The 27595-nt window shown below is 44.9% G+C and overlaps 1 protein-coding gene across 1 annotated transcript in view; it reads right to left on the reverse strand.

Moving 5' to 3' along the window:
* The window catches only part of Fa2h (fatty acid 2-hydroxylase), a 70967-nt gene extending 56583 nt beyond the window's left edge, over positions 1–14384 (reverse strand). The window contains exon 1 of the mRNA XM_045158559.1: positions 14115–14384. Coding sequence (XP_045014494.1) covers positions 14115–14384 — 270 coding nt within the window. The remainder of the gene's footprint in view (positions 1–14114) is intronic.
* Between the last annotated feature and the right edge of the window lie 13211 nt (positions 14385–27595).

Below are 27595 nucleotides of genomic sequence, written 5' to 3' on the forward strand. Positions count from 1 at the left end.
CCCCAGAACCCACATAAACCAGATGTACAAGGTGATGTGTGCACATAGGTGGTGCACGTGTCTGGAATTTGAATGCAGTGAATAGAGTCCCTGGGTGTGCCAATTCTTTCTCTCTAATTTATACATATATCAACAACAATAACAAAAATCTTCTCTAACCTGGTTAAACTAAAAGTGTTTACATTACGGATTACAAAATAGAGTTGCAACAAACAAGGGTCCTCAAGTGCCTGTGACTCTAGATGTACCTTTCTAGCCAGCACATCTCGTCTCACACAGGCCTCCGGTCTCTTGCCCTAGGAAAGGGCAGATGTCAGAAGATCAGAGTGTTTAACCCTCTGATTAATCAGTAACTGAACACAGGGAGTGAGTCATGTTTCAGGGGAAGGAGTACCTGCTCCACTCTGGAGCCCTGCCTCACACACTGCACATCCACAAGGCAGAGATGGTTTATGAGGTCAGGAAAACAAACAGGCTCAGCCTGAGACCCATTAGCTCTGCCTTCAAAGGGCTGACTCCGCCTAGGCAGAAGGATTAGGGGACCCTGAAGTACATCTCACTTCTCCTAGCTCCAAAAGGAATGCATTTGTTCTCCATTAGCTTAATCTCATGTAGAAGTTTCTTCCTTATTGGGTGTAACAGAAATACCACCAGGAGACCCATATTCCAGGATCTCTATGAACTAAACAATCTGCCTCCCCTACCTACTTTAAGAGTTCAAATGGAAAGCTAAGCTAAATATCTTTAAAAATGTAAATCTTACCGCATGCATGCCTTTGGTCCCACTACTCAGGAGGCTGAGGTAGGAAGAGCACTGTGAGTTTGAGGCCAGCCTTGGGCTACAGAGTGAGTTCCAGTCAGCCTGGTCTACAGTGAGACCCTACCTCATAACGAAAAGTAAGGGGCTGGAGAGATCTGTTAGTGGTTAAGGCACTTGCCTGCAAAACCCAAAGACCCAGGTTCAACTACCCAGAACCCACATAAGCCAGATACACATGGTGACACATGTGTCTGAAGTTTGCAGTGGCTAGAAGCCCTGGTGTGCCCATTCTCTCTCTCTCTCTCTCTCTCTCTCTTTCCGAGGTAGGGTCTCACTCTGGCTCAGGCTGACCTGGAATTCACTATGGTGTCTCAGGGTGGCCTCAAACTCACGGCAATCCTCCTACCTCTGCCTCCCAAGTGCTGGGATTAAAGGCGTGTGCCCCCATGCCCAGCTAAAAACAAAATACTTTTTAAAAGTAAATTGCTATATAGAATTAAAGCCCATTACTATTAATTTTATAAGGATTATTGTCATCCTAGTGTTCTTACTCACCTCTGAAGAGCTAAGTTGCAAAGTACAGCAAAACCATTTTAGCAAAGAAACATTACCCGTGCAAACACTGACCACCTATTTCTCTGGCTTTGTCTAGGCTATGAGCAAAATGGTTGGTCTCTAATGGTTAGGTGTTTGTGGCTACCATATGACAACATACAGTATAGGAAAATGCAAAGTAAAATTAAAAATCAGTGCAGAAGTAGAGAAAGTTTCATGAAGTCAATGAAAGCAACAGAGAAGTCACAAGTCCATGAGGACCTGGCATAGTCAGGTCAGTTAACACTGGAAAAGAGGCAATCCATAAAGCGCAAGACTTCAAAAAATACTAAGCTGTTCATCAAAGAAGCAAGAGGGCCCCTCCGCCTCCAGACATGCCTGCTCAACTGGCCCACTCTGACTATGCTGTGGACACTCGGTGGTGTTTAAGGTCACACTGTGCCACTGTGCAAGTGCGCCTGAAAAACCAACACGTGCACCAAACCAAGACTGCTTGACTCATTATTTGTTCAATTTAAGAACTGGTGCACAGGACTAGAGAGATGGCTCATCAGTTTAATGTGCTTGCTTGCAAAGCCTGATGGCACGGGTTCAATTCCTCAGTACTCACGTAAAGTCAGATGCACAAAGTGGCACATGTATTTGTAGTTCAACTGTAGTGGCAGGAGGCCCTGGTACACCCATTCCCCCCTTCCATGTGTGTGTTTGGGTTTGCAAATAAATAAATAAAATATTAAAAAAACAACTGGCGCACAGGTTGAATTGTAGCTACTGTCTAGCCCACTGCCCTCTTTGAAATTACTCAATAAACTACTGAAAACAAGCAAACAAAAAAGAACTAGTGCACATTTTCAAGCTTCATTTGGAATACAGTCACGCCCTGCAAAGCCAGGTTCCACTGCATGAGGTATTCCTAAAAATTATGTCACTTGGGCTGGAGAGATGGCTTAGCGGTTAAGCGCTTGCCTGTGAAGCCTTAGGACCCCGGTTCGAGACTCGATTCCCTAGGACCCACATTAGCCAGATGCACAAGGGGGCGCATGCATCTGGAGTTCATTTGCAGTGGCTGGAAGCCCTGGCGCGCCCATTCTCTCTCTCTCTCTGCCTCTTTCTCTGTCTGTCACTCTCAAATAAATAAATAAAAATAAACCAAAAAAATTAAACAAAATTATGTCACTTAATCTCAGCTATGCAAGCATGCTCTCTGATGCTTGGATGATCACACCGTCTACTATTTCTCAAAACTTACTACTGCTGTTTTCAGCCTTCCTTCCCTCCCTCCTTCCCTCCCTATAAGAAATTATCAATTCCTTGGGATCAAGGGGGAGAGGACATAAAAGCATAACTTTTTATAAAAATAAGATTTAATTTATTTAAAAAAAAGAGAAAGAAATAGGGCTGCAGAGATGGTTTAGTGGTTAAGGTGTTTGTTTGTGAAGCCTAAGGACCCAGGTTCCATTCCCCAGAACACACATAAGCCAGATGCACAAGATGGCACATGTGTCTGGAGTTCGTTTACAGTGGTTGAAGGCCCTGGTGCACCCATTCTCCCTCTCTGTATCTTTCTTTCTGCCTCTATCTCTCAAATAAAATAAAATAAATTTAAGAGAAATAGGGGCCAGGTGTGGTGGCACATGCCTTTAATCCCAGCACTCAGGAGGCAGTGGTAAGAGGATCACCATGAGTTTGAGGCCACTCTGAGACTACATAGTGAATTCCAGGTCAGTCTGGGTTAGAAGTGAGACCCTACCTCGAAAAACCAAAAAAGAAACAGATATTCAAGAAGCCAGGCTGGTCTGGCATCCTCCCTGACTGTAGGGAGTTTCAAAGTGAAGTCCTAGAACTCACTTAATAATCTGAAGGGGCACTGACAACCCCTGCAGGTCATAGATGCATCAGTAGGTAAATGATCAGAGTGTGTGAAAGTATTATTGCCCATTCTATACCTCTTACATGCTTTCTGTCTTCTCTTCTGCAATGTTCCCTGAGCCTTGGAGGGCAGGATGGATGCCTTGTTTAGTGTTGAACTCTCAACAGTCTCTTATTTTAAGCTTTCATGCACTTTGATTCTCCTCAGTGTCTAAGCTATATCCACAGAGAAGCTTCCCTGGCTGGCAGTGAGAGCAGCGCTCTTTGACTTAGAGGATAAAAGGACTGAAACATCAATATAGAAGGACTACTTGGAAAGAGGAGGGTGTTCAGGGGAGTAAGGGGTGGAAGAAGGGGGCAAAAGAAGTAATAGGATGGGACTAAGATCAAATTACATGTTCATGTGTTAAAACTCCCAATAAAAATGCTTAACGAGGGCTGGAGAGATGGCTTAGCGGTTAAGCGCTTGCCTGTGAAGCCTAAGGACCCTGGTTCGAGGCTTGGTTCCCCAGGTCCCATGTTAGCCAGATGCACAGGGGGGCGCACGCGTCTGGAGTTTGTTTGCAGTGGGTGGAAGCCCTGGCGCGCCCATTCTCTCTCTCTCCCTCTATCTGTCTTTCTCTCTGTGTCTGTCGCTCTCAAATAAATAAATAAAAAATGAACAAAAAATATTTTAAAAAAATGTTTAACGAGCTGGGCATGTATAGTACACGCCTTTAATCCCAGCACTTGGGAGGCAGAGTTAAGAGGATCGCTGTGAGTTCAAGACCACCCTGAAACTACATAGTAAATTCCAGGTCAGCCTGGGCTACAGCAGGACCCTATGTCAAAAACAAAAACAAAACAAAAAAGAAAAGAAAAAAAAATGTTTAAGCTGGGTGTGGTGGTGCATGCCTTTGATTCTAGTACTCAGGAGGCTAAAATAGGAGGATCCCCATGAGTTTGATACCAATCTGGGGCTGCAGAGTGAGTGCTAGATCAGCTTGGGCTAGAGTGAGAAAAACAAAGGTGTTAAAAAAAAAAAATAACAACAACAAAGAAAAGAAAAACAGCCAGGCGTGGTGCCTAATGCTTTTAATCCCAGCATTTGGGAGGCAGAGGTAGGAGAACTGCCATGAGTTCAAGGCCACTCTGAGACTATACAGTGAGCTCCAGGTCAGCCTGGGACTCTACCTTGAAAAATCAAGAAAGAAAGAAAGGGGGGGAGAAAGGGAGGGAGGGAGGGAGGGAGGGAGGGAGGGAGGAAAGAAAGAAAGAAAGAAAGAAAGAAAGAAAGAAAGAAAGAAAGAAAGAAAGAAAGAAAGAGAGAGGTCATTTACAAAAAAAAAAAAAAAATCTGGGCTGGAGAGGTGGCTTAGCGGTTAAGGTGCTTGCCTGAAAAGCCTAAATATTTATGTTTGATTCTCCAGGTCCCACGCAGCCAGACGTACAAAGTCACACAAGTGTGCAAGGTCACACATGCACACAAAGCGGCACATGCGTCTACAGTTCTGCTGTAGTGGCTGGAGGCCCTGGTGTGTCAATTCTCTATCTCTCTCATAAAAAAAGACAAAATAAATACATGGATATTGATGTTTCTTTGAGCTTCATGAGCCCAGTTCATAGACTTTTTGTGTGTATGTGCACATATGTGCCTGTATTTGTGTGGATACATGTGTGGGGGAGGCAAGTGCACCTGTGTGCACATGCATGTGTGTGTGGAGATTGACACTGACTGATCCTCCTGTCTCTGCCTCTCCAGAGAAAACCCAAACTGAGATCCTCATGCTTCTGCAACAAGCACTTTACCAGTCAGAGCCATCTTCCCAGCCCCAGACTTTCATTATTACACAACAAGAACAATTAAGAAGGTTAGTATAATTGAAATTCATAAACTACAAACCAGCATTTATAGAAATCTCCCTCAAAATGACTCGTTTTTCCATTAGAAAACCTCGGTACCATGATGCAATGCTGAGTAGTTCTATTGGGCACAGGAGAATGTAGAGAACTTGAAATCTCTACACACTTCCTTTGCAAGGAGAAATATGACTAATTCACTGAGGTAATTATCAACCAAGTTTGTTGGCCATTGTCTGGCTCACTCTATGTAATCACATGTACTTGTAACAATGGAATTGCTGGCTACTAGCTTTCCCATAACAGGACTTGAGAGGCAGCTTGTATGTACTATAGTTCAAATATGTCAAAACAAATCTGCTCAAATTTGCTTATCTGATTGTGCTACTTAAGTACCTTGCAATACACAATCAAGGTGTATGACCAGAGTACTTCTGTAACTATGCATTGAGGAGATGCTTCACAAAATAAAGTTCTGGGTCTGAGTTTTGTATGCCTCAGAAGCTTTGTAAGCGCTACTGACACTGAGTTTGCTGTGTTCCCTGCCCCTCTTTTTCTTTAAATTCAATTGTTGACTGAGCTCCCCTGAGAGAAAAGCAGATGGGAAGATTGATCAGGAGGCAGAGGTAGGAGGATTGCTATGAGTTCGAGGCCACCGTGAGAGTACATAGTGAATTCCAGGACAGCCTGGCCTAGAGCAAGACCCTACCTTGAAAAACAAAAACAAACAAAAAAGTCCCCTGAAAACCAAGAACCTCTGCGCTGAGCCTACAGGCTTTAGAGACATTTGCATGAGAAAATACCAGGAATAGTAAACAGCATTAGAAATCCAGGCAACTTAGGCCATGCCTATGCATGCCACCCAGATACTTACAGCTACATGGGTAGTGGTAACAGGCTCACAGTCCTAAGAGCAATGTGAGATTTCTATTTTTTTTTTTTTTTAATGAGGGGTTGTCATTTGAGACAAGGTCTCACTATATACCCCTGACCTTGAACTTGCAGCAATCCTCTTACTTCAGCCTCCTGTGTGCTGAGATTACAGGTGTGTGCCCTCCCCCAACCCCCAGTTTTGATTGATTTCTACTGGCCTTGAACTCACTATGTAGCTGAGGATGCCTTTGAACTTCTGATCTCCCTGCCTCCACCTCTGAAGTGCTAGGACTACAGGAATGGTTTATGCCTGGTTTTATGTGGTGCTGGAGATTAAACCCAAGATTCTGTGAATGCTAGACAAGCACTCTAACAACTGGGCTATATCCCCAAACCCTTAAGTTTTGTTTTGAGACAGGGTCTCTTATGTAGCCCAGGCTGTCTCAAAATCTAGATATTCCTCCCTCAGTCTCCCATTTGACAGAATTATGGTGTGCACCACCACACTTGGCTCTGCTATTTTCTTTTCCGTGTGTTTGTTTGTATGTATGTATGTATGTATGTATGTGCATGTATGTATATGTGTTATAAACACATGTATGTATTCTTACAGTACTCCATACATTGGGTGAACCACTCCATCTCTCTTTCGCTTGACCTTGTTTTAAGCTGGAGTCTCCTTTTACTAATTCTAGAGCTTTTAGGGCTCCAAAGTCTCAGGTCTTTGCTGCTCTGTGGGTCTGGAGTTATAGGTACATGTGGCTATGCCCAGCTACTTTACATGGGATCTGGAGATCTGAACAGTTTCAGGACCTCTCAGGTCCATGTTTGTTTAGGAAGCTCACTTAACTGCTGAGCTATCTTTCCAGCCCTCTGTTGGTATTTTCTATGGTCAATTTTATTTCTGTCCCTTGTAGGGAATGCTGAGAGGAGGAGCAGCCAGTGGCCTGATATGGAAGATGTTCTACTCACTCTCTCTGGCTGCAGTGAACTGAGAGCAAAGGCAGAAATGAGTGACTAATGTCTAGCCCTTCCTTCTTTCCATCGACTCCTGACACCATCTTGGCTGATAAATGAACAGAAGATTTTTTTTTTTACATTTTAGTTTTTTTTAAATTATTTTGTTTATTTTAATTTATTTATTTAAGAGTGACAGAGAGAGAGAAAGAGGCAGATAGGAAGAGAGAGAATGGGTTCATCAGGGCCTCCAGCCACTGCAAGTGAACTCCAATTGCATGTGCCCCCTTGTGCCTCTGTCTAACGTGGGTTCTGGGGAATGGAGCCTCGAACTGGGGTCCTTAGGCTTCACAGGCAAGCGCTTAACCACTAAGCCATTTCTCCAGCCCTACATTTTCGTTTTTGAAGTATCTCATATACAGTAATATTACCCCATTCCATTTCACTTACACAGCCTAGTTTTCCAAGCAACTCATTCATTCCTTGATTCAAATTATTCTTAGTTCCTGCTGGCAAGCACCAGTGTGCTGCTGTGTCCTAGTGAAACCAGATGACTCAGTCAATTCCAGCTTTCAGAGAGTTTGAGGTTCAGTAGACAAGATAATAAGGAAGATAAACCATGTAGTAAAACTAGCTTAAGTAAGGAAGAATGCTGTGAATGCCATTCAGTGGTATAGGTATAGAGTAAGAGAGCTTGGGAGAAGTCGAAAGGCAGTTCTTAGGCTGGGGAGACAACTTAGTTAGTACAGTTCTTGCCTACCAAGCATGAGGGTAAGAGTTTGATATGCAGAATCGGAGTGGTGGCATGTAATTGTAATCCCAGCACTGGGGAGGCACAGATAGGACCCCTGAGGCTTCCAGGCCAGCCTAGGTGAGTTACAGGCCAACAAGAGACCTTGTCTGAAGGCGGTTGGCCCTTGAGGAACAGCACCCAAGGGCATCCTCTTGTCTCCACATGCATGCATGCACACACATGTACCGGCATGTACACGCAGGTAGTTCTAGATGAACCGCAAGCAGGATCTCTGTGTAAGAAAAGGCATTTGAGCTGGACTTAATGGATACAGAACTGGGGGTGGGGGACTGAAGACTCAGGAGCATGTGTCACAGGCAATGGGCCACAAAGGACACCTGCCCAGGAGGCTGCTACACTAATGAGCACAATGGAGCTGTGATCAAAGCAGGTCATAGTAGGGAGATTAAAGAGGTTCCCAGGACCCATTATGTCATCTATACAAGTCTCTGACTTTTCTTTTACCAGTTACTCCCCATTTCCCTCCCCGTCTTTTGTCCCAAGGGCAGGACAAGCAATAGTGACAGCTGCTATTAGAGAAAGAAACATTATGGCTGGAGAGTTGGCTGGCTTAGTGGTTAAGGCGCTTGGCTGTGAAGCCTAAGGACTCAGGTTAGATTCCCCAGTATCCACGTAAGCTGTATGCTTATGGTGGCACATGAGTCTGGAGTTCATTTGCAGTCTCTAGAGGCCCTGGCGTGCCCTGTCTCATTCTCTCTGCCCCCCTCTCTCTCCTAAATAAATAAATAAATAAATAGAGAAGGAAAGACCAAGGATCACCAGGCAAGGTGCTGAGTGGAAGAGACTGCCTAGCAGGGTGCATGATGGCATTTACATGCAGCTCAGAGGGCACAACGTCCAAAGGTGGTTAGGACAGTCGCCACCTCTGGGAGGCACTGTTGTCTGGGAGGAGGCAGGAGCTCGCCATAGGTACTGGCTAGAAGCATCCTACATCTTGGTCTGACAGAAGGGTTTAGCCTGGGTAAAAAGGCACTTAGCAGGAAATTTAAGCCTTGTCCACTTTTCTGGGAAAGAAAAGGCAAGGGATACCAAATTGACTGTATTCACTGAGTACAAAATTGGTTAATAATAATAAAAAAAAAAGCAAGGGAAACTAGCAAGAGACTGAGAAGTAATGACCAGGGATACAGGTGGTATGGTAGGCCCTCCCCTCAAGGGCAAATCTATGTCCTGGTACTTGGCACTGGGCAACACGTTATCTGGTCCATTCACTTCTGACCTCCAACACTGTAAGAGGATACGTCTGTGTTGCTTTCAGTCACTGCTTGTGGCATTTTGTCACAGTAACAACAGAAAATGAATTCAGGCAGAAAATCAAAAGGATAAGGTATCTAGGAGCCAAGTCAGGAAAGTATAGCAAGCAGTGGCAGTGGTCAATGTCAAGACTGCTGCCAGACAGGGTCAGATTAGCTTTAGGAAATGGGAGATTCTAGAGACCATGGCAAAGGCTGTGTGAGTGGTGTTTCAGAGAAAAAGGGGTGCATGTTACATGTTTAAATAAAAGAAGGCCGGTTGTGTAGTGCACATCAGTAGGAAACTGCTGAAGAGGCAGAGACAGGAGCATCAGGAGTTTGAGGCTCACTGAGATGGCTCAATGGTTAAAGGCATTTGCTTAAATAAAGGAAGACCACATGTGGAACAATGACCCACGGTGTGTCACATGGGGAAGGAAAAAAGTCTAGCAAAGGTGATGGGTGCTGCTCTAGCATCTGTTTGGGTTACTTCCTGGGAATATTTCCAAAGGTGATCACTCATGGATTTCTAGGATTCTTTTTTATTTACCCCCAAGAAAGTCCTAATTGCTAATCTACCCCCTCCATTCCAGGTGTTAAAGCCATTCTGGGTCCCCATTGAATGACTCAAGCTCCGAGGCTCTGATGCATATCCCAAAGCCTGGACTTCTAAACACAGAGACATGCTCTGTGAGGTTACGGCATGACAGCCAGGCCCTCAGCTTATCTCAACACCAGTGACTGGAGAGCTGAGGCTTGCCTTCCTGTGCTGTATTCTCAGGCAGAGTGATCATGTCTAGCCGACCTCTGAGAAGAGTTCTTTGGGTGTGTGTGTGCAATATGGGGAAAAGATGAGCCTCTCTTGGGCAGTTATTATCCTCTTCCTGGATGGTCTGGGGCTGAAAGAGGGCCCCAGTTGGGCTGTGATGAAAGCTGTAACCCCCTCATCAGAAAAATATACCACTGCTGGGTATGATGGCACACGGCTTTAATCCTAGCACTTGGGAGGCAGAGGCAGGAGGACTGCTGTGAGACCCTACCTTGAAGAAACAAAAACAAAAACAAAACAAAACGAAAAGGAAAATATACCACTGTCATAGTTTTCCATATACAATTTTATCTTTTTCATTCATCATAAAAAATACCCACAGAATACCAGGTTTAAAACCTCTGGTGCATGTTACCTAAAGTGTGACATATAAACCCTCCCAATGATGGCTGCAATGATTTTAGAGGATATAAGAAAGAACATTACACTTTGAACAGTTTTATATTTAAGTTGAAGAGTACATAAGACCTGTGATCTGATTGGTCTTGCTATCTCTGGTGAGTAAATGCTAAAATAAAATGTGAACTGATACAAAGATAAATACAATAATTTACGTTGTGTGGCACTTTGGAAAGAACTGGCGAGTGACTCATGGATGACCAATATCCGGGAAACACATTATCTAAGTCCACAGAAGGAAGTTTAGACCCCAAACCCTTCCTTGTCCTTCTTCTTCCTCCTCTTTTTTTTTTTTTTTTCTCTCTCTCTCTCTTTTTAGTTTTTCAAGGTAGGGTCTCACTCTGGTCCAGGCTGGCCTGGAATTCACTAGGTAGTCTCAGAGTGGCCTTGGACTCACAGCAATCCTCCTACCTCTGCCTTCCGAGTGCTGGGATTAGAGGTGTGCGCCACCACGCCCAATCTCCTTTTTATTTTTTAAATGTGAGTTGCAGCCCCCAACAGACTCATGACTACAGGCGGAAGAGCACGGCTCCCAGTGCTCCCGCTGCCCCTGAGAGCGGCGAGCCAGGGATGATGATGAGCCAGCTGTCCAGTCCAGCCATGGCTCTTCCACTTGTTCAAGGAGGGCAGCTCAACTGCCCCAAATTCAAGGCCATGACCACAGCAGAACTCATCTCACCCCACCTTACTGCAACCCCACAGTATGTTAGCTCAAACAAGTCTGACTTGTTTTGTGTGTGTGCCTTCCTGTGAGTGTGAATGTGTGTGTGAGTACACAGAAGGGGGAGTGACAAAGTGGAGAAAAGGGGAAATAAACGGGGTGGGCCTCTTCCTTGGAAGAAGACACAGGATGTTCTCATTTAAAGATTAGGCTAGGGGACAGTGGGCCCTGAAGGGCAACAGAGCTAGCTCACACGCTCCTTCCGCTCCTCACACTACAGGAGGGCCGTCACATTCACAGCACCCCTGGTTCAGCAGGGGAGAAAGAGGGTGGAGAAGGCAATGAAGAAGCCGCTAGAAGAATCAGTTAGAAGAATAAAAAATGCTCCATCCAGGCTTCTCTCTGAACAGATAGATACCCCACCCCACCTATCTCCTGTGACTACCTTTCTCCTCTGTGCTGGGTAGGATGGTGCCTGTCTGTAATTCTATCACTTATGAGACTGAGGCAGGAGGATTGTGAGTTTGAGACCAGCCTGGGATGTGTAGAGAGACTCTGTCACAAAAATAAAATGAAATTTAAAGTTGGGCATGATGGCACACATCTATAACTCACATGTGGGAGGCCAAGACCAAAGGACCACATTTGATGTCAGCCTGAGTTACACAGAGAAAGCTTGTCTCGCACATCTTAAGGGACAATCGAGCCTACTAAACCATCGAGCCTCTGAAACCCTGACTCATAAAACATGACAGAATGACATGGCATAGCATAACATAACAACATAACATAACATATCATGACAAGAACCTTGTACTAGTGTCTAGATTAGAACTCTGTCAACAGAAGCTGACGGGTGACTGGAATATGTGACAACTGTGGCCGCTGGTCAAGTCTGTCCATGTGTGTATAGGCTGGTTTCTAGTTTTCTCCACACCCTCACGTCAGGAACTAGAATCTGCATATTCACAACATGGCCACACGGGGACTTTTAGAAAAACAGGTGATTGCAGGGGTAGAAAGTGAAGGTGAACTCATTTTTCCCTCTGAGTCCTCCCTGAGGGTCAGGCAGGACAAGGCAAAGCAAAAGCAAATCTAAATGCTGGGTGATTAGCAGAGCTGGGAGGTGGAGCCATACAGGGCAGCTGGCCGAAGTGACACTGAGAATGGTACCAAATAGAAAGGCCACTCCCTCTGGCTCCTGTCTATAGGACACAGTTACAATACATGGCAGGTGCTGTAAGCCGTCATCTGGCACTGTCTAGTGTTCTAGCCCTGACCTCCACTATTTCTGCATCTATGGTGAAGACTTTTGTCCCTTCAGCAAGATCCGACACTAAGCACCAGCTTCCAAGATTGAATTAGGCTTTGCTGAATGCATAATCCAGACACTTTATCCATGACATCTCCTAAATTCATCCCCATTCCCCTCTATTAAGCACTGTGGTCAAACCATACGGTAAACTTTTACTTGGTTTTCCCTCATCCCTTAGGTCTCTCTCCATTCCTCCTTGGCACTGGATCCAGGACACTTTTCCAAAGATGCATATCTGACCATGCCACACCCCTGCTTGAACCCCTTGGCTTTCCATAGCTCCATAAATCAAGCCCCAGATTCTGATACAGTCTTTGAGGCCTCATGTGATGTAGCTCCTGTGACATCTGGCTCTTGTCCCCTTTCCTTGCTCGCAAGCCTCTGGTCATCTTGATTCTGTTTCTGCCTCTTGATTGTGCCAAGCTCTTCCTTCTCATTCTCCACACACATGGTTCTGGAATGTTCTTCCCACCACTTTTTGCCTGGCTAAGCCCTACCCATCAATTAGTTTTCAGTGTAAATGTCACTTTCTCAAGATAGTTCTCTCTGAATTCCTCCCCTCCAAATCTATAGTCGGATTAAATATATAAATATTACAAGTATGAATTAAATGCAAATAAATATGTGTGATTAGTATGTTGCCCCTCCCATCCCCATTAGCCCGTTCACACCATGAAGACAGAGCCCATATTTATTCACTGATGTCTGTTGGTGCCTAGCACAGTGTTGTTGACCCATTTTGGGACCAAATAAGTCAGTGAATAAATGAAGAAGTAGACGAGATGGCCAAGAGTAGCCACCTGCAACAGAGTGGTAAATCCTTTCACGCAGAGATCTAAAAGCACTGGAAGGTTCCAAGAGCAAGCAGCAGGGACCAACTGTTGCTTCACATCAAAGCATGATAGCCCCACTGTGACCAGTCCCAGGCTTGGGGAACACGGCGTCACTTCTCCTTAGTCTGAGCCTTCCTAGAGATCTGTAGATAGGGACTATCCCCTGCCCATGGGCCCTTGGGATGGAGACAGCCTTGATTTGAGATTAAGATACACTTGGAGCCAGGCGTGATGGTGCATGCCTTTAATCCCAGCACTTGGGTAGCAGAGGTAGGAGGATCGCTGAGAGTTTGAGGCCACCCTGAGATTTCATAGTGAATTCCAGGTCAGCCTGGGCTAGAAAGACCCTACCTCGATTCCCCCCCCACACACACACACAAAGATACACTTGGCTTTTCCACTAACAATTTGCTTGACCTCAGACATTTACAGAACTTTGCTAAGCCCTCTTCCACATCTTAAAATGAGGCTAACACAACCCAGGATGAGCTGAAAATACCCACAATGAGCCTGTACCACACCTAGCAGTGTGTGGCTTACCACAGCCTGGGTTAGACATGCCAGGATCTCTTTTCCTTAGGAAGCTAGCTTATGCATTTTATTTTATCCTTTTACAACTATCGTGTAGAACAAGAAATACGGGGGAGAGAGGGAGACTGGAGGATACAGTCCAGATCCCTCCACCGGCCCAGAGAAACCCTGGGAGGTAGCTAAGCAGGGCTTCAGGTCTGTGCCTCCTTGAAGCAAGAGAGGGGTGGGCTGGGGAGACGAGGTAGGTGAGCCTTGGAACCTGTTATTCAAACAGAAGCCAGACCAGTGGTAACAGGAAGAGACGGATAAGAGAAAGGCAAAGAAAGACTGGCAAGCGGGTGGCCGGGACCAGAAACGGGGAGCCAAATTGTCAGAGGGCAGGCAGGGGCTACGGAAGGAGTAAGTTGGAAGGAGCTCAGGAGGCGAGCGGAGTAGGGGATGGAGGCAGGTGAGGTGGGAAGGCTGGAAAGCAAGAGCAGGCTCCAGGCGAGGAAAAGTGACCTGTTACCTGCAAAGAGGGGGAAGCCGAGGGCCGCGCCTGTCGCCTTGCGTCGGACGGACGCAGGGCAGGTGATGGGGCTCTCTGGGGGAAGTGGAGGAGACCGGGAGTGGGATGCCCTCCCCCCCAACCGGCCGCCAGGTGGTACCTGCGGGTCCCCTCGTAGCTCGCCCACGAAGTACTGCTCCAGCCAGCTGCGGGCGTTGTCCGAGTGTCTGTGCGGCGGCCCGTCCAGGTCGGCACTGATGTCCTGGCCAGCCCGCGCCCGCAGCAGCTGCTCGCCCCCGGGATGGTGCCGCACGAAGCCGGTGAGGTCGTAGAGGCGGGCTCCGCGGCGGACCCAGCAGGCACCGGCCGCCAGGCGCCGCTGGACCTCGGCGGGCGTGAAGGAGGCGGCGGGGGGCGGAGCGGGGGCCATGGCTGGAGAGCGGAGCTCGCAGCTCGGAGCCCGGGCGTCTGCTCGGCGACCGCCCAGCGCGCCTCTAACATCTCGGGAGCCGGGGCAGCCGCAACGGGCCCGCCGCCACCGCACCTGCTCATTTGCATGCCGCGCTCCCATTGGCCGCTCGGCGGGTGCTCGGAGGTTCCCCCCCCACCCGCCCCGCGGTCTGCCGCTGCTAGGCCCCGCCCGCCGCAACCCAGTGCCCAGCGCTGCTGTCCAGGTGGACCTGGGCAGGTAGAGGGCGTGCCGGGCAGGTGTGTCCCGTCGCGGGACCAGGGCGGGTCAATGCGAACCGAGCGATTCCCGACCGACCGGAGAGGCTACCTGCGGTGACCTCCTCCGTGGCCTGATCGCCACTGGAATGAAGTAACTTCAGCGCAGCTTCAAAGAAAAAATGGATCTCATGGGATCCTTCAGTTCCAGGAGGGACCGAGGACTAGAAGAAACAGGACAGGTGTCAACAGTAAAGCGAATAGAGACGCTTGCCTCAGGCATGAAATTTCAAGTCTGTCTCTACCAAACTCAGTAATCGCAATATATTTTAATGTAGCATTTGAAAAAAAATACATCACTGCACACAGGGAGTACTCCGAATTGTACACTTAATAAAGGTTTCGATGGTAAATTTATACTATGCATATTTTGCTACAATTTTAAATATAGATAATAAATAATTTTTTAAAATCATATTGACCAGCCATGGACCGGTGGGCTGGTGGTGCAGTGAACAGCTGTTCTTGTAAAGTTTTATCAGAACCAAAGCCATTTATGACTAGGCAGGGTGGTGAAAGTGGGCCAATAGAATTTTTTTTTTTTTTTTAGGTAAGGTCTCACTTTCCTAGCTCAGGCTAACCTGGAATTCACTATGTAGTCTCTGGGTGGCTTCGAGCTCATGGCGATCCTCCTATCTCTGCCTCCCGAATGCTGGGATTAAAGGTATGCACCACTACGCCTGATTGGATTTTTTTTTTAAAAGATTTATTTATTTATATATTAGAGACGGGGGTGGGTGGGGTGGGTGTGGGAGGGGGGAGAGAATGAAGGGGAGAAAGAGAGAGAGAGGGAGAGAGGCAGATAGAGAATGGGCACGCCAGGGCCTGCGGCCACTGCAAACGAACTCCAGATGCATGGCCCCCTTGTGCAGCTGGCTTCTGTGGGTCCTGGGGAATTGAACCTGCGTCCTTAGGCTTCACAGGTATGCGCCTTAACCACTGAGCCATCTCTCCAGTCCTGGATTTTTTTTAAATTTAAAGTTTCAATATTTTGTTCATCATGGAGTTTTTGCATTGATTTTCAGTTGTTAAAATACTGCATGAAAGCCCATGTGGTTGTCCACACCTTTAATCCTAAAGTAGGAGGATCTCAGTGAGTTCAAGGCCACCCTGCGACCACATAGTGAATTCCAGGTCAGGCTGGGCTACCCTACTTTGAAAAGCAAAACAAAACAAAACAAAAATACTGTATGAAAACAGTTATCTTCTTTTGGATTTTTTTTTTTTGTTGTTGTTGTTGTTTTGTTTTTCAGGGTAGGGACTCGCTCTAGCCCAGGCTGACCTGGAATTCACTATGGAGTCTCAGAGTGGCCTGGAGCTCATGGCAATCCCCCTACCTCTGCCTCCTGAGTGCTGGGATTAAAGGCATGCGCCATCATGCCTGGCTGAAAACAGTTATCTTGAAATTTGAATTTACCTTGAATTTTTTTTTTTTTTTGCATGCTCTTAAATTTTGCACTCAGTGCCTCACTTAATCACTGGTAATGACCCTTGGGGGCTGAATGTGTTCTTCACACTCTTGTTTACAACAGAAAAACACACACAGCTTTAATTGCCTGGCAATGGACTTGAGATTTGTACTCAGACTCTTAATTCTGAGGCTGCCCCATCCAGCTGGCTCTTGTCCCTCTTGAGAAAAGGTATTTTCAGGGTTGCCTCTGTTTACTCCCTGCTGGGGCCAGTGCTGTGTGCTGTGCAGGAAGCCTGCCTCAGATCCCTCAAAGGCCACCCCAACAACAGAAGCACGCAGGGTCAGGATAGCTGCCCCTTACCCATTTCCCTTGCAGACCTCCCTATCTCACCCTCAGGGGACAGGCAGAAGTGCCATTGCATCCATAGGTTTGCTGTGGAGCAGCTGCCCGTCCCACATGGATAATGAGACTTGTTGCTTCTCTGAAGCAGTGGAGGCTTCGTCCACCTTGCTTCTGTTCCGACTCTGTCCAAATACTCTCCATGTGCAAAAGTAGCCAAGCACACACTCCTTGCTGCATGTAGGCGCTTCTGCTGGCAATGCTGTGGTGGGGCCCATTTCTGTTTCCCACCATTGCTTTAACCTCACTGAAGCTGAGCACACAAGTTATCCATCTATCCAGAATTGTAGCACTCCAGTAATTCCACATCTAAAGATGTGATCTTACAGATATACTGTATCAAGGTGTACAAATAATACTAATAGTTACCACATTGTTTATAGACTGGAAACACCCCAAATATCCATCATGAGGGAGGATGGATTAAATAAACTGTGGTATATTCAGACAGAAAAGTTCCATGTAGCCATTAGAAAGAATGAGGCAGAGCTGTGTGTAATGGTTTGGAACAATTTCTAGGACGTCATAGTAAAAAGCAAGAACAATGTGTAGGACATGCTAGTTTTCTTTTTTGTTGTTGTTTTTTTTCAAGGTAGGGTCTCACTCTAGGCCAGGCTGACCTGGAATTCACTACATACTCTCAGGGTGGCCTCAAACTCAAGGCAATCCTCCTACCTCTGCCTCCCGAGTGCTAGGATTAAAGGCATGCACCACCACGCTCGGAAGCATTTTGTTTTTAAATATTTATTTGTGTTCATATGTGGGTGCCCAGGTGCCACGGTGCACATGTGAAGGTTGGAGGACAACCTTGGGGTGCCAGTCCACTTCTTCCGCCTTGTTTGAGACAGGCTCTCTCTTGTTGTTGTCAATGGGAAGGCCGGATTAGCTGGCCTGTGAGCTTTGAGAGTCTCAAGGTTCCACCTCCCATTGCCATGGGTGTGTTGGGATTATCTAATCTCACTAGGTTCTTTAAAGGGACTGATGACTTGTTTCTGAAATTTATAGGAAATGCAAGGGATCTAGAGCACCCAAAGCAATCCTGAAAGAAAAAAACTTACAGAATTTACATTTCCTAACTGTGAAGTTATGTCCAAGCACCAACAAACAGATCCATGGAAAAAAATAGAGCAAAAATAGACTCTCAATTGCTATTTAATTTAACTATAGTTATACTTCAATCAGGAGCCTCTTGTATTTTGAGGTAGGGTCTCACTCTAGCTCAGGCTGACCTGAAACCTACTCTGTAGTCCCAGGCTGGGCTCGAACTCACAGTGATCTTCCTACCTCTTTCCTGAATGCTGGGATTAAAGGCCTGCGCCTGCCACCATGCCTGAATCAAGATTTTTTTTTTTTTTTTTTTTTTGAGGTAGAGTCTCACTCTAGCTCAGGCTGACCTGGAATTTACCCTGTAGTCTCAGGGTGGCCTTGAACTCATGGCAATCCTCCTACCTTCTTCCCGAGTGCTGGAATTAAAGGTGTGTGCCACCGTGCCTGGTTTATAATGGCTTTTTTTTTGTTTTGTTTTTCAAGGTAGGATCTTACTCTAGCCCATGCTGACCTGGATATTACTCTGTAGCCTCAGGCTGGCCTCAAATTCAATCAAAGTAACAAAGGAAAAAGTTACAGCTAACAGGCTAACAAATGAGATCAATGGAATTATAAAAACAATCTAAAGAAGGGAAAAAAATCACACAGATGCAAACATAAAGAAAAAGATTAAAATGGGAAGACTTAAACTCAACTGTATCAATAATAACATTCAATGTGAATATAGATTTAGCAGACTGGATAAGATATTAAGACCCAACATATACTAACTATAAGAAACCCATTTTAATTAAAAGAATTAAATTAATTAAAAGAATTAGGGCTGGAGAGATGGCTTAGCGGTAAAGCGCTTGCCTGTGAAGCCTAAGGACCCCGGTTCGAGGCTTGGTTCCCCAGGTCCCACGTTAGCCAGATGCACAAGGGGGCGCACGCGTCTGGAGTTCGTTTGCAGTGGCTGGAAGCCCTGGCGTTCCCATTCTCTCTCTCTCCCTCTATCTGTCTTTCTCTCTATGTCTGTCGCTCTCAAATAATAAATAAATAAATAATGAACCAAAAAAAAATTAAAAAAAAGAATTAAAATTAATTAAAAGAATCTTATAGGTTCCTTATCAGAGAGAGAGAGAAAGTGAGCAAAAGACAGAAAGAGGGAGAATTGGTGTGCTAAGGCCTCCAGCTACTGAAATTGAACTCCAGACATATGCCCCATCTTGTGCACATGTGTTACCTTGCGCACTTACGTTCCCTTATGCATCTGGCTTACATGGGACCTGGAGAGTTGAACATGAGTCCTTTGGCTTCGCAGGCAAGTGCCTTAACCACTAAGCCATCACTCCAGTCCAAGAAATCCATGTTAAATGTGAAGATATAAATAAGTTCAAAGTAAAAAGACAGAAGATTATATATCATACAAACACTAATGACAAATAAACCAGAGTGTTAGTATTGCAACAAAGCAAAACCAGTTTCAGAGCAAAGAAAAATTACTAAGAATAGCTAAGGTGACAATAATTATCAATATAGCAAAATAATTAAGTGGCTAATTCATCAAGAGGATATAACAATCTTAAACTTAAAAAAATATTATGTTTGCCTGGTGTGGTGGCGCATGCCTTTAATTCCAGCACTCAGGATGCAGAGGTAGGAGGATTGCTATCAGTTCAAGGCCACCCTGAGACTACATAGTTAATTCCAGGTCAGCCTGGGCCAGAGTGAGACCCTACCTAGAAAAGCAAAAAAAAAAAAGAAAAAAGAAAAAGAAAAAAATGTATAGTTTACTTATTTGAGAGAGAGAGAGAAAGAGGCAGATGAGAGAGAGAGAGAATGAGAGAGAGAGAGAGAGAGAGAGAGAGAGAGAGAGAGAGAGAGAGAGAGAGAGAATGGGTGTACAAGAGCTTAGAGCTACTGAAAATGAACTCCAGACACTTGCATCACCTTGTGCATCTGGCTTTATGTCGGTAACAGGGAATCAAATCTGGGTTCTTTGGCTTTGCCAGCAAGCACCTTAACCACTAAGCCATCTCTCCAGACTAACAATCTTAAATTTTTTTTTTTCAATCTTAAATTTTTAAAAGCTGTGTGAAGCTGGCTGTGATGGCACATGCTTTTAATCCCAGTACTCAGAGGGTGAGGTAGGAGGATCACTGTGGGTTTGAGGCCAGCCTGGGACTACAGAGTGAGTTCTTGGCCAGCCTGAGCTAGAGTGAGACCCTACTTTAAAAAAGAACAGCAAACAAAACTTGTTTGAAATAAATATGAGATTTACCATCTTAGACATTTGTTGTTGTTGTTTATGTTTTCGAGGTAGGGTCTCACTGTAGTTCAGGCTGACCTGGAATTCACTATGTAGTCTCAGGGTAGCCTTGAACTCATGGCGATCCTCCTACCTCTGCCTCCCAAGTGCTGGGATTAAAGGCATGTGCTACCACGTCCGTCTCCATCTTAGACATTTTTAAGTATAGTTCAGTAGTGCTAAGCAAATTTGCATTGTTGTGTGACCATCGCTACCATTCATCTCTCAAACTTTTTTATCTTGCAAAAGAGAAACTCTATACTCATTAAAAACTTCATATCTGGGCTGGAGGGATGACTTAGCAGTTAAGCGCTTGCCTGTGAAGCTTAAGGACCCTGGTTTGAGGCTTGATTCCCCAGGACCCACGTTAGCCAGATGCACAAGGGGGCACACGTGTCTGGAGTTCATTTGCACGCCCATTCCCTCTCTCTATCTGCCTCTTTCTCTCTGTCTATTGCTCCCAAATAAATAAATAAAAGTGAACAACAACAACAAAAAAAATCTTCATATCTTTCTGCTGCCTGCCTGTGCGGCTATGATGTGGGCTTCCTGCTCCAGCCTACCATGCCTTCCCTACTGTGATGGAACTTCTTGAAATTGTAAGTTGAATTAAATCTTTTTTTTTTTTTTCCCATAAACTGTTTCTGGCTGGGCATTTTGTCCTAGCAACAAGAAAGAACATATTCCAGAAAACTGGTACTGAGGAGTGGGGCTGCTGTTGTGATAAACCTGACCATGTGATTCATAGGCTTTTGAAGTTTGTTTGTGGGAGGAGTGTGGAATAAGTTGGAACTTTGAACTAGAGACGCACTGAAATGATTTATGTAGAGCTTAATGGGCCATTCTGGTGGGAGTTTGGAAGACTATGAATGGCAAGAGAATTGCAATCTGAGGAGGCCAGACTTCTGTGGTTTCAGAGAGGAATAAAGACTATCAAGAACTAGGCAGCTGGATGTGGTGGCATATGCCTTTAGTCTAAACACTCCGGAGGCAGAGGTAGGAGTATTGCCATGAGTTCAAGGCCACCTTGAGACTACATAGTGAGTTCCAGGTTAGCCTGGGCTAGAGTGAGAACTTACCTGGAAAAACAAACAAACAAACAAAAAACCTGGGCAAAAGACAAAGAAAATGGCTGCATTCTACCCATGTTCTGAGAGCTTGAGCAAAGTTATATTTAAAAGTAATAGGCAAAGCCAGGAATGGTGGTGCACACCTTTAATCCCAGCACTTGGGAGGCAGGGGTAGGAGGATCGCTATGAGTTCGAGGCCACCCTGAGACTACATAGTGAATTCCATATCAGCTTGTGCTAGAGAGATACCCTACCTCAAAAAAAAAAAAAGAAAAAAAAAAAAGAGCTGGAGATATGGCTCAGTGACCTGAAAGGTACTTGCTTGCAAAGCCTATTGGCCTTGGTTCAATTCTCCAGTCCCCAGGTAAAGGCAAATGCACAAATGGTGCATGTGTCTGGAGTTTGTTTTCAATGACTGGAGGCCCTGGCACATCCATTCTCTCTCTGAAATAAATAGTTTAAAAACTCTTTAATGTCCCTCCTCTCCAACCTCTGGAAAATACCAAACTTTCTGTTTCTATGAATTACTTGAGGTCATTTTTATTTTTTAATTTTTTAAAATTTATTTGCAAAAGAAGAGAGAGAACAAATGTGGGCACACTAGGGCCTCTTGCCAGTGCAAACAAACTCCAGGTGCATGTCCTGCATCTGCATCTGGATTTACATGGGTGCTGGGGAATCAAACCTGGGTCAGTAGGCTTTGCAAGTGAGTGCTTTTAACAACTGAGTCATCTCCTCCACCCTTGCACCACTGTATTATGCCTGGTTTTCTGTGGGTGGCATGGGAATTGAACTTGGGCTGTTAGATTTTACAAGCAAGCCTTTAACTGTTCAGGCATCTTCCCTTATCATATGACATTTGCTCTGCTTTATCTGAATGATTTCATTAATTGTATATAGATAGTTGAAACAGGTTCTCATGTACCCAAGACTGGCCTCAAACTTGCTATGTAGCCAAGGATGACCTTGAACTTCTGATCCCCCTGCTTCTATCTCCTGAGCCTGAGACTCATGGTGTGTTAACACTATGCTCAGGATTTCATACCTGCTAGGCAAATACTCTGTCAACTGAACTATGTCCCCAGCCCAAGAAAAATATTTGTAAGCTATATGCATGTTGTAACATATGCCAAACCTTTATTCCCTTCCAAGGCTAAATAATATTGCATTCTATGGATATACCATATTTTGTTTTCTTTTTCATCTCTTCACATCATTCCTTCATTTGGACTACTGTATATAATCTGCTGTGAATTTGCTATCAAACAATACTAAATTTTATATCCACAATAATAGAACTTTAAAATACAGAAGGAGGGCTAGAGAGATGGCTTAGTGGTTAAGACACTTGCCTGAGAAGCCTAAGGACTCATGTTTGACCCTCCAGGTCCCATGTAAGCCAGATGCACAGTGACATAAGTGTGAAAGGTTACACGTACGCACAAAGGGGCACACGAATTTGGAGTTTTATTGCAGTGGCTGGAGGCCCTGGCTTGCAAATTCTCTCTCTCACACACACACACATAAAAAAGTACAGGAAGGAAAAGCTGATAGAATTACAAGAGAAAAAAATAAACTTATAATTATGGTGTGAGATTTCAGTATCCCTTTTTAATAACTGATATGATAAGTAGATGAAAAAAGTACAGAAAGACCTATGAGGCCTATTGGGGGAGAAAAGTCATCAACAATCTTAACCAGTAGTGGACCCTGTGAGTTCGATGGCTGGCTAGCCAGGCCAAATGTACCAACTGGCGCAATGGTGGCATGTCTGTTATGGGGGAAGCCAACTGCTCTGTGATTGAAGTTGTGGCCCACTGCATGGGAAGGAATTCATGCCTGATAATGAAAACCTAATCAAAAGCCTATGGTTGGGCAGGTCATAAGCCCTAGTGGGGAAACTACTACTATTGTCTGGCTAAATGGATGTATTATGCCCACCAAACTGCTTTTGTTGAGAAATGGCATGATTGTCTATGCAGAAAATCCAGCAAGAACCTACAAGAAAAACCCAACTGCAAAAACTAGGTTAAGGTCAATTTGTTTTTGTTTGTTTTGTTTTTCCAAGGTAGGGTTTCACTCCTAATCCAAGATGGCCTAGAATTCACTATCTAGTCTCAGGGTAGCCTTGAACTCATGGCGATCCTTCTACCTCTGCCTCCTGAGTTCTGGGATTTAAGTTGTGTGCCATCATGCCTGGTTCAAGGTCAATTTGTAGAAATAAATTAGAGCTCCATAAATATATGGAGTAAGAAATGGGCAGAAGCTGAAGTTTAAAAACAGCACCATTTACCATCACATTAAAAACATGAAATGGGGATGTGTCTTGACAATAGACATTCAAGGCTTGTGTACTAAGAACTGAAAAACACTGCTGAGAAATGTAGGAAAAATTCTAAGTTGAGAAACATACTGTGTTCAAGAATTGGAGTACCTGGGCTGGAGAGATGGCTTAACAGTTAAAGGTGCTTGCTTGCAAAGCCCAATAGCCCAGGTTAAATTCCGCAGTACCCATGTAAAGCCAGATGCACAAAGGGCACATACGGTTTGGAGTTCGTTTTCTGTGGTAGGAGGCCCTGGTGTGTCCATTCTCTCTCTCTCCAGTAAATAAGTACATATTTTTAAAATTGCATTTTCTCTTTCTCAAATAAATAAATTTAATTTAAAAAACTTAAATTATGGATGGAGAGATGGCTTAGCAGTTAAGATGCTTGCCTGCAAAGCCTAAGGATTCAGGTTTGATTCCCCAGTACCCATGTAAGCCAGATATACAAGGTGGTGCATGCATCTGGAGTTCATTTGCAGTGGCTAAGGCATTGGCATGCCCATTCTCTCTCTCTCTCTCCTCCCTTTCTCTCTCTCAAATAAATAAATTAAAATTTAAGAATTTGAAAAATTAGAGTACTTAATAGTGCTAAGATGTCAGTTTCCCCTAAATTGATTTATAGATTTTACTACAGTTATGTGCTGAAGGTACACACATACACACTTCATCTCAGTACCATCTCAGCTCCAGCAGATCCTTCCTCAAGTTCTCTCTCTTTTCCCCCAAGGTAGAGTTTCATTCTATCCCAGGCTGACCTGGAATTCACTATGTATGTAACCTCAGGATGGCCTTGAACTCACAGCAATCCTTCTACCTCTGCCTCCCAAGTGCTGGGATTAAAGGCATGCACCACTGCGTCCAGCTCTTACTCAAATTCTTGTTCTATTTTTCTTTTGGAAACCTTGTTGGTAAATTCTGAATGAAGAAACAAGTCCTGGCACAAACCCCAGGGCACGAATGTGTTGAGGAAGGATATTGGCCACATGGTCAATTTGTGGGAAGTCTGGCTTCTCCTACCTGCCTACACACCCAGGTCTTGCTTCCCTGAGACTCTATCGTATGTGCAAGGAACATGCATCCTAGTTAGCTCCCAAGAATGGGGCTCTGCAGATCTACTAGGAAGAACGCAAGCCCTGGTTGCTGGCAGTGGTTCCTAGCAGGACATGATGGTATGTACTTGCAACCCCAGTGTTCAGGGGGCTGAGGCAGGAGGGACACTGTAAATTCACACACAACCTGGTGGATATAGTGAGTTCCTAGGCCAGCCAGAGCTCCATGATGAGGCTTTGTCTCAGAAAGACAAAAGTTAAAATTAACAACAACAACAACAAATAACCAGTAGCACCTTCAGGAGGTAGAGGTAGGAGGATCACTGAGTTTAAGGCCAGCCTGGAACGACAGAGTAAGTTCCAGGTCAGCCTGGGCTAGAGTAAGATCCTACCTTGCAAAAACAAAAAACTAGAATTAAAAAAAATTTTTTTTAAGCAGATCCTAGAATAATCAATTCCTGTAGAACTCCTAAGTCAGGACTTTTGCGTTGTCCATTCCTTCTGGTGCTGAGTCCTAAGGAGCCACTGGCTTTGCCTCTCTGTGTCCCCAAAGTGTAGAATGACCCCACTGTGGTGATATTGGATGTCATGCAATAAGAAAGCTATTCCCTCTGCATCCCCATCCCAGTCCTTTGGATTATGTCTAAGAGAAAGTTTTTTATTAACAACTTCCATGATTATAAATAATACCCCATGGTAATGCCCTCCCCCCCGCACTTTCCCCTTTGAAACTCCATTCTCCATTATATCCCCTCCCCTCTCAATCAGTCTCTCTTTTATTTTGATGTCATGATCTTTTCCCTCCTATTATGATGGTCTTGTGTAGGTAGTGTCAGGCACTGTGAGGTCATGGATATCCAGGCCATTTTGTGTCTATGGGGGAGCACGTTGTAAGGAGTCCTACCCTTCCTTTGGCTCTTACATTCCTTCTGCCACCTCTTCCACAATACTAAGAGAAAGTCTTTATTTGATCCTATGAAGTCTTTGACTCTTGCTAAAGATCTAAGCTTTGGACATTCAGCCAAGGAAATCATAATTAATAATAAGCAATTAGTAATTTCTTCATTGTATCTGTCATTTAGCTACCTTACATGTCTGGCAAGGGATACTGGGTTTTTTATTTGTAATAATGATGAAGAGGGTCTTTTCTTTTCCTCTTCTCTCATCCTCCTCCTTCTTCCTTTTTCTCTTCCTTCTTCTTTTTCTCTTCTCTCTCTCCAGGGTCTCACTATGTTTCCCAGGCTGGCCTTGAACATGAGTGTTCCAGCCTCAGCTTTCAAAGTAGCTGGGACTAAAGGTATGAACCACGATGGCACTGGGCTCCATTTTTTTTGGGGGGGGGGATTAAAAGAAAAGTGAGGTAGACTGGAGGTCATTGGGAAATCAAGCTGGAGGTGAGCTGGAAACCACCCTCCTGTTGACTAGCTGTCAGAATGCTGGGAAGAGCTATGCATACAGCCTTTTGGGAGAGAGAAGTTATCAATGGTCTTAACCAGCAGTGGACTATGCCAGCTTTATGGCTGGCCAGCCAGGCCAAATAGGACAACTGGTGCAATAGTGGCATGTCTGTCATGGGGGAAATCAACTGCTCTCGGATTGGACTAGAGGCCAGCTCCATGGGAGGGGATACATGCCTGATACTGAAAACTTAGTCAAAAGCCCATGACAGGGGAGGTGATAAGCCACAGGAGAGTAACAACTACTGTTGTCTGGCTAAATGCATATATTATGACTGACAAACTACCCTCTAAACACTTATGTTTGTGCCCATATATTAATGCTACCTTCACTTTTGGTTAGAGAAGCTTTTCTTTTCAGATGATGGTGACCACTGGGATGACTCAACGCTCACCATAGTGTAGAGAAGTGACAATGGAATGCTTAGCATTGAGGCATCTCTATCACATCCTCCAAAGTTCAGGGTCCACTGTGGAAGAGGTGACAGAAAGAATGTAAGAGCCAAAGGAAGGGGAAGACTGTTTACAATGCTCTCTTCCAGACACATATATTCACAGATATTCATGACTTCACAGTACCTGACACTACCTACACAAGGCCTTTATAACAGGAGGGGGAAAAAAAACAAACAAATGATGACCTCAAGTTAGAAAAGAGACTAATTGGAAAGAAGAAGGGGGAGTGGAGAGATGGCTTAGCAGTTAAGGCATTTGCCTGTAAAGCCTAATGACCTGAGTTTGATGCCGAGGTAGGAGAATCACATGAGTTCCAGGCCTGCCTGAGACTACATAGTGAATTCCAGGTCAGCCTGGACTAGGGTGAGACCCTACCTTGAAAACAACAACAACAAAATAAATAAAATAAACAACAACAATAAAGGATAAACCACTCTTTGTACTTCAGCCAGGGCCCAGGTGAAACCACAGAGGGACTGGGGAGATGAGCAAGAGCGCTGCTTCCATGGTGAACCTCACAACCTGGGCTGGCGTGATGGTCAAAACGTACCAAAGCAGACATCGCGAAGCCGCTGAGAGCTGAACACTAAAGTAGACTTAAAAAAACACCCACCACGGCTCAGGGAACTTTGAGGAAGAGGGGATGAAAAGATGGTAAGAACCATGGGGGGGGGGCAGGGGAGGAATATCCAGAGGCATTGCCTGCCCCCTGCAATGACTGCTGCTCTCACAACACATGGCCCATGACTCCACAGGGAACTCCAGCAATCCCGCTGAGGAGGGTCCTCAGTGGAGGGGGGCAGGGAAGAGGGGATGATAGTACCAATACATGATGCATCCATACAAAGTACCCTTTTTAATTTAAATAACTTTATTTGTGAGAATAAAACATCAGGTACAGTGTGATCCACAATGATCCAACAAGATGTCATAGCTCATTCTGGAGGTGCTTTTATGCAGCTTGTAGGAGAAATTCTACATGGAGCTGAACAAGTACCAGAATTCATAAAGCCATCTAAGAAGAGCATGGTAAAACATGTTCCAATCATGATACAGTGATAAAAACACACTGTCAAATACAGCTTTGTGAGTTATAAACCAAAATATAAACAATTTAGCCCCCCCCCCCTTTTTTTTGTTTTTTCAAGATAGGGTCTCACTCTAGCCCAGGGTGACCTGGAATTCATTATGCAGTCTCAAGGTGGCCTTGAACTCATAGCGATCCTCCTATTTCTGCCTCCCAAATTCTGGGATTAAAGGCAAGAGCCACCATGCCTGGCTTTAGCCCCCTTTGAAAAAAATGAAAAATATTTCTATTACAGCTTCCTTTCAAGCATTTCCAGTTAGATACAACTTCACATATTCTCTTTGCAAATTGTATCTTAAGTAACTTCACTAAAATCTGTCCA

The sequence above is a fragment of the Jaculus jaculus genome, chromosome 1 (genome assembly GCF_020740685.1).
Source record: "Jaculus jaculus isolate mJacJac1 chromosome 1, mJacJac1.mat.Y.cur, whole genome shotgun sequence".
Lineage (NCBI taxonomy): Eukaryota > Metazoa > Chordata > Mammalia > Rodentia > Dipodidae > Jaculus > Jaculus jaculus.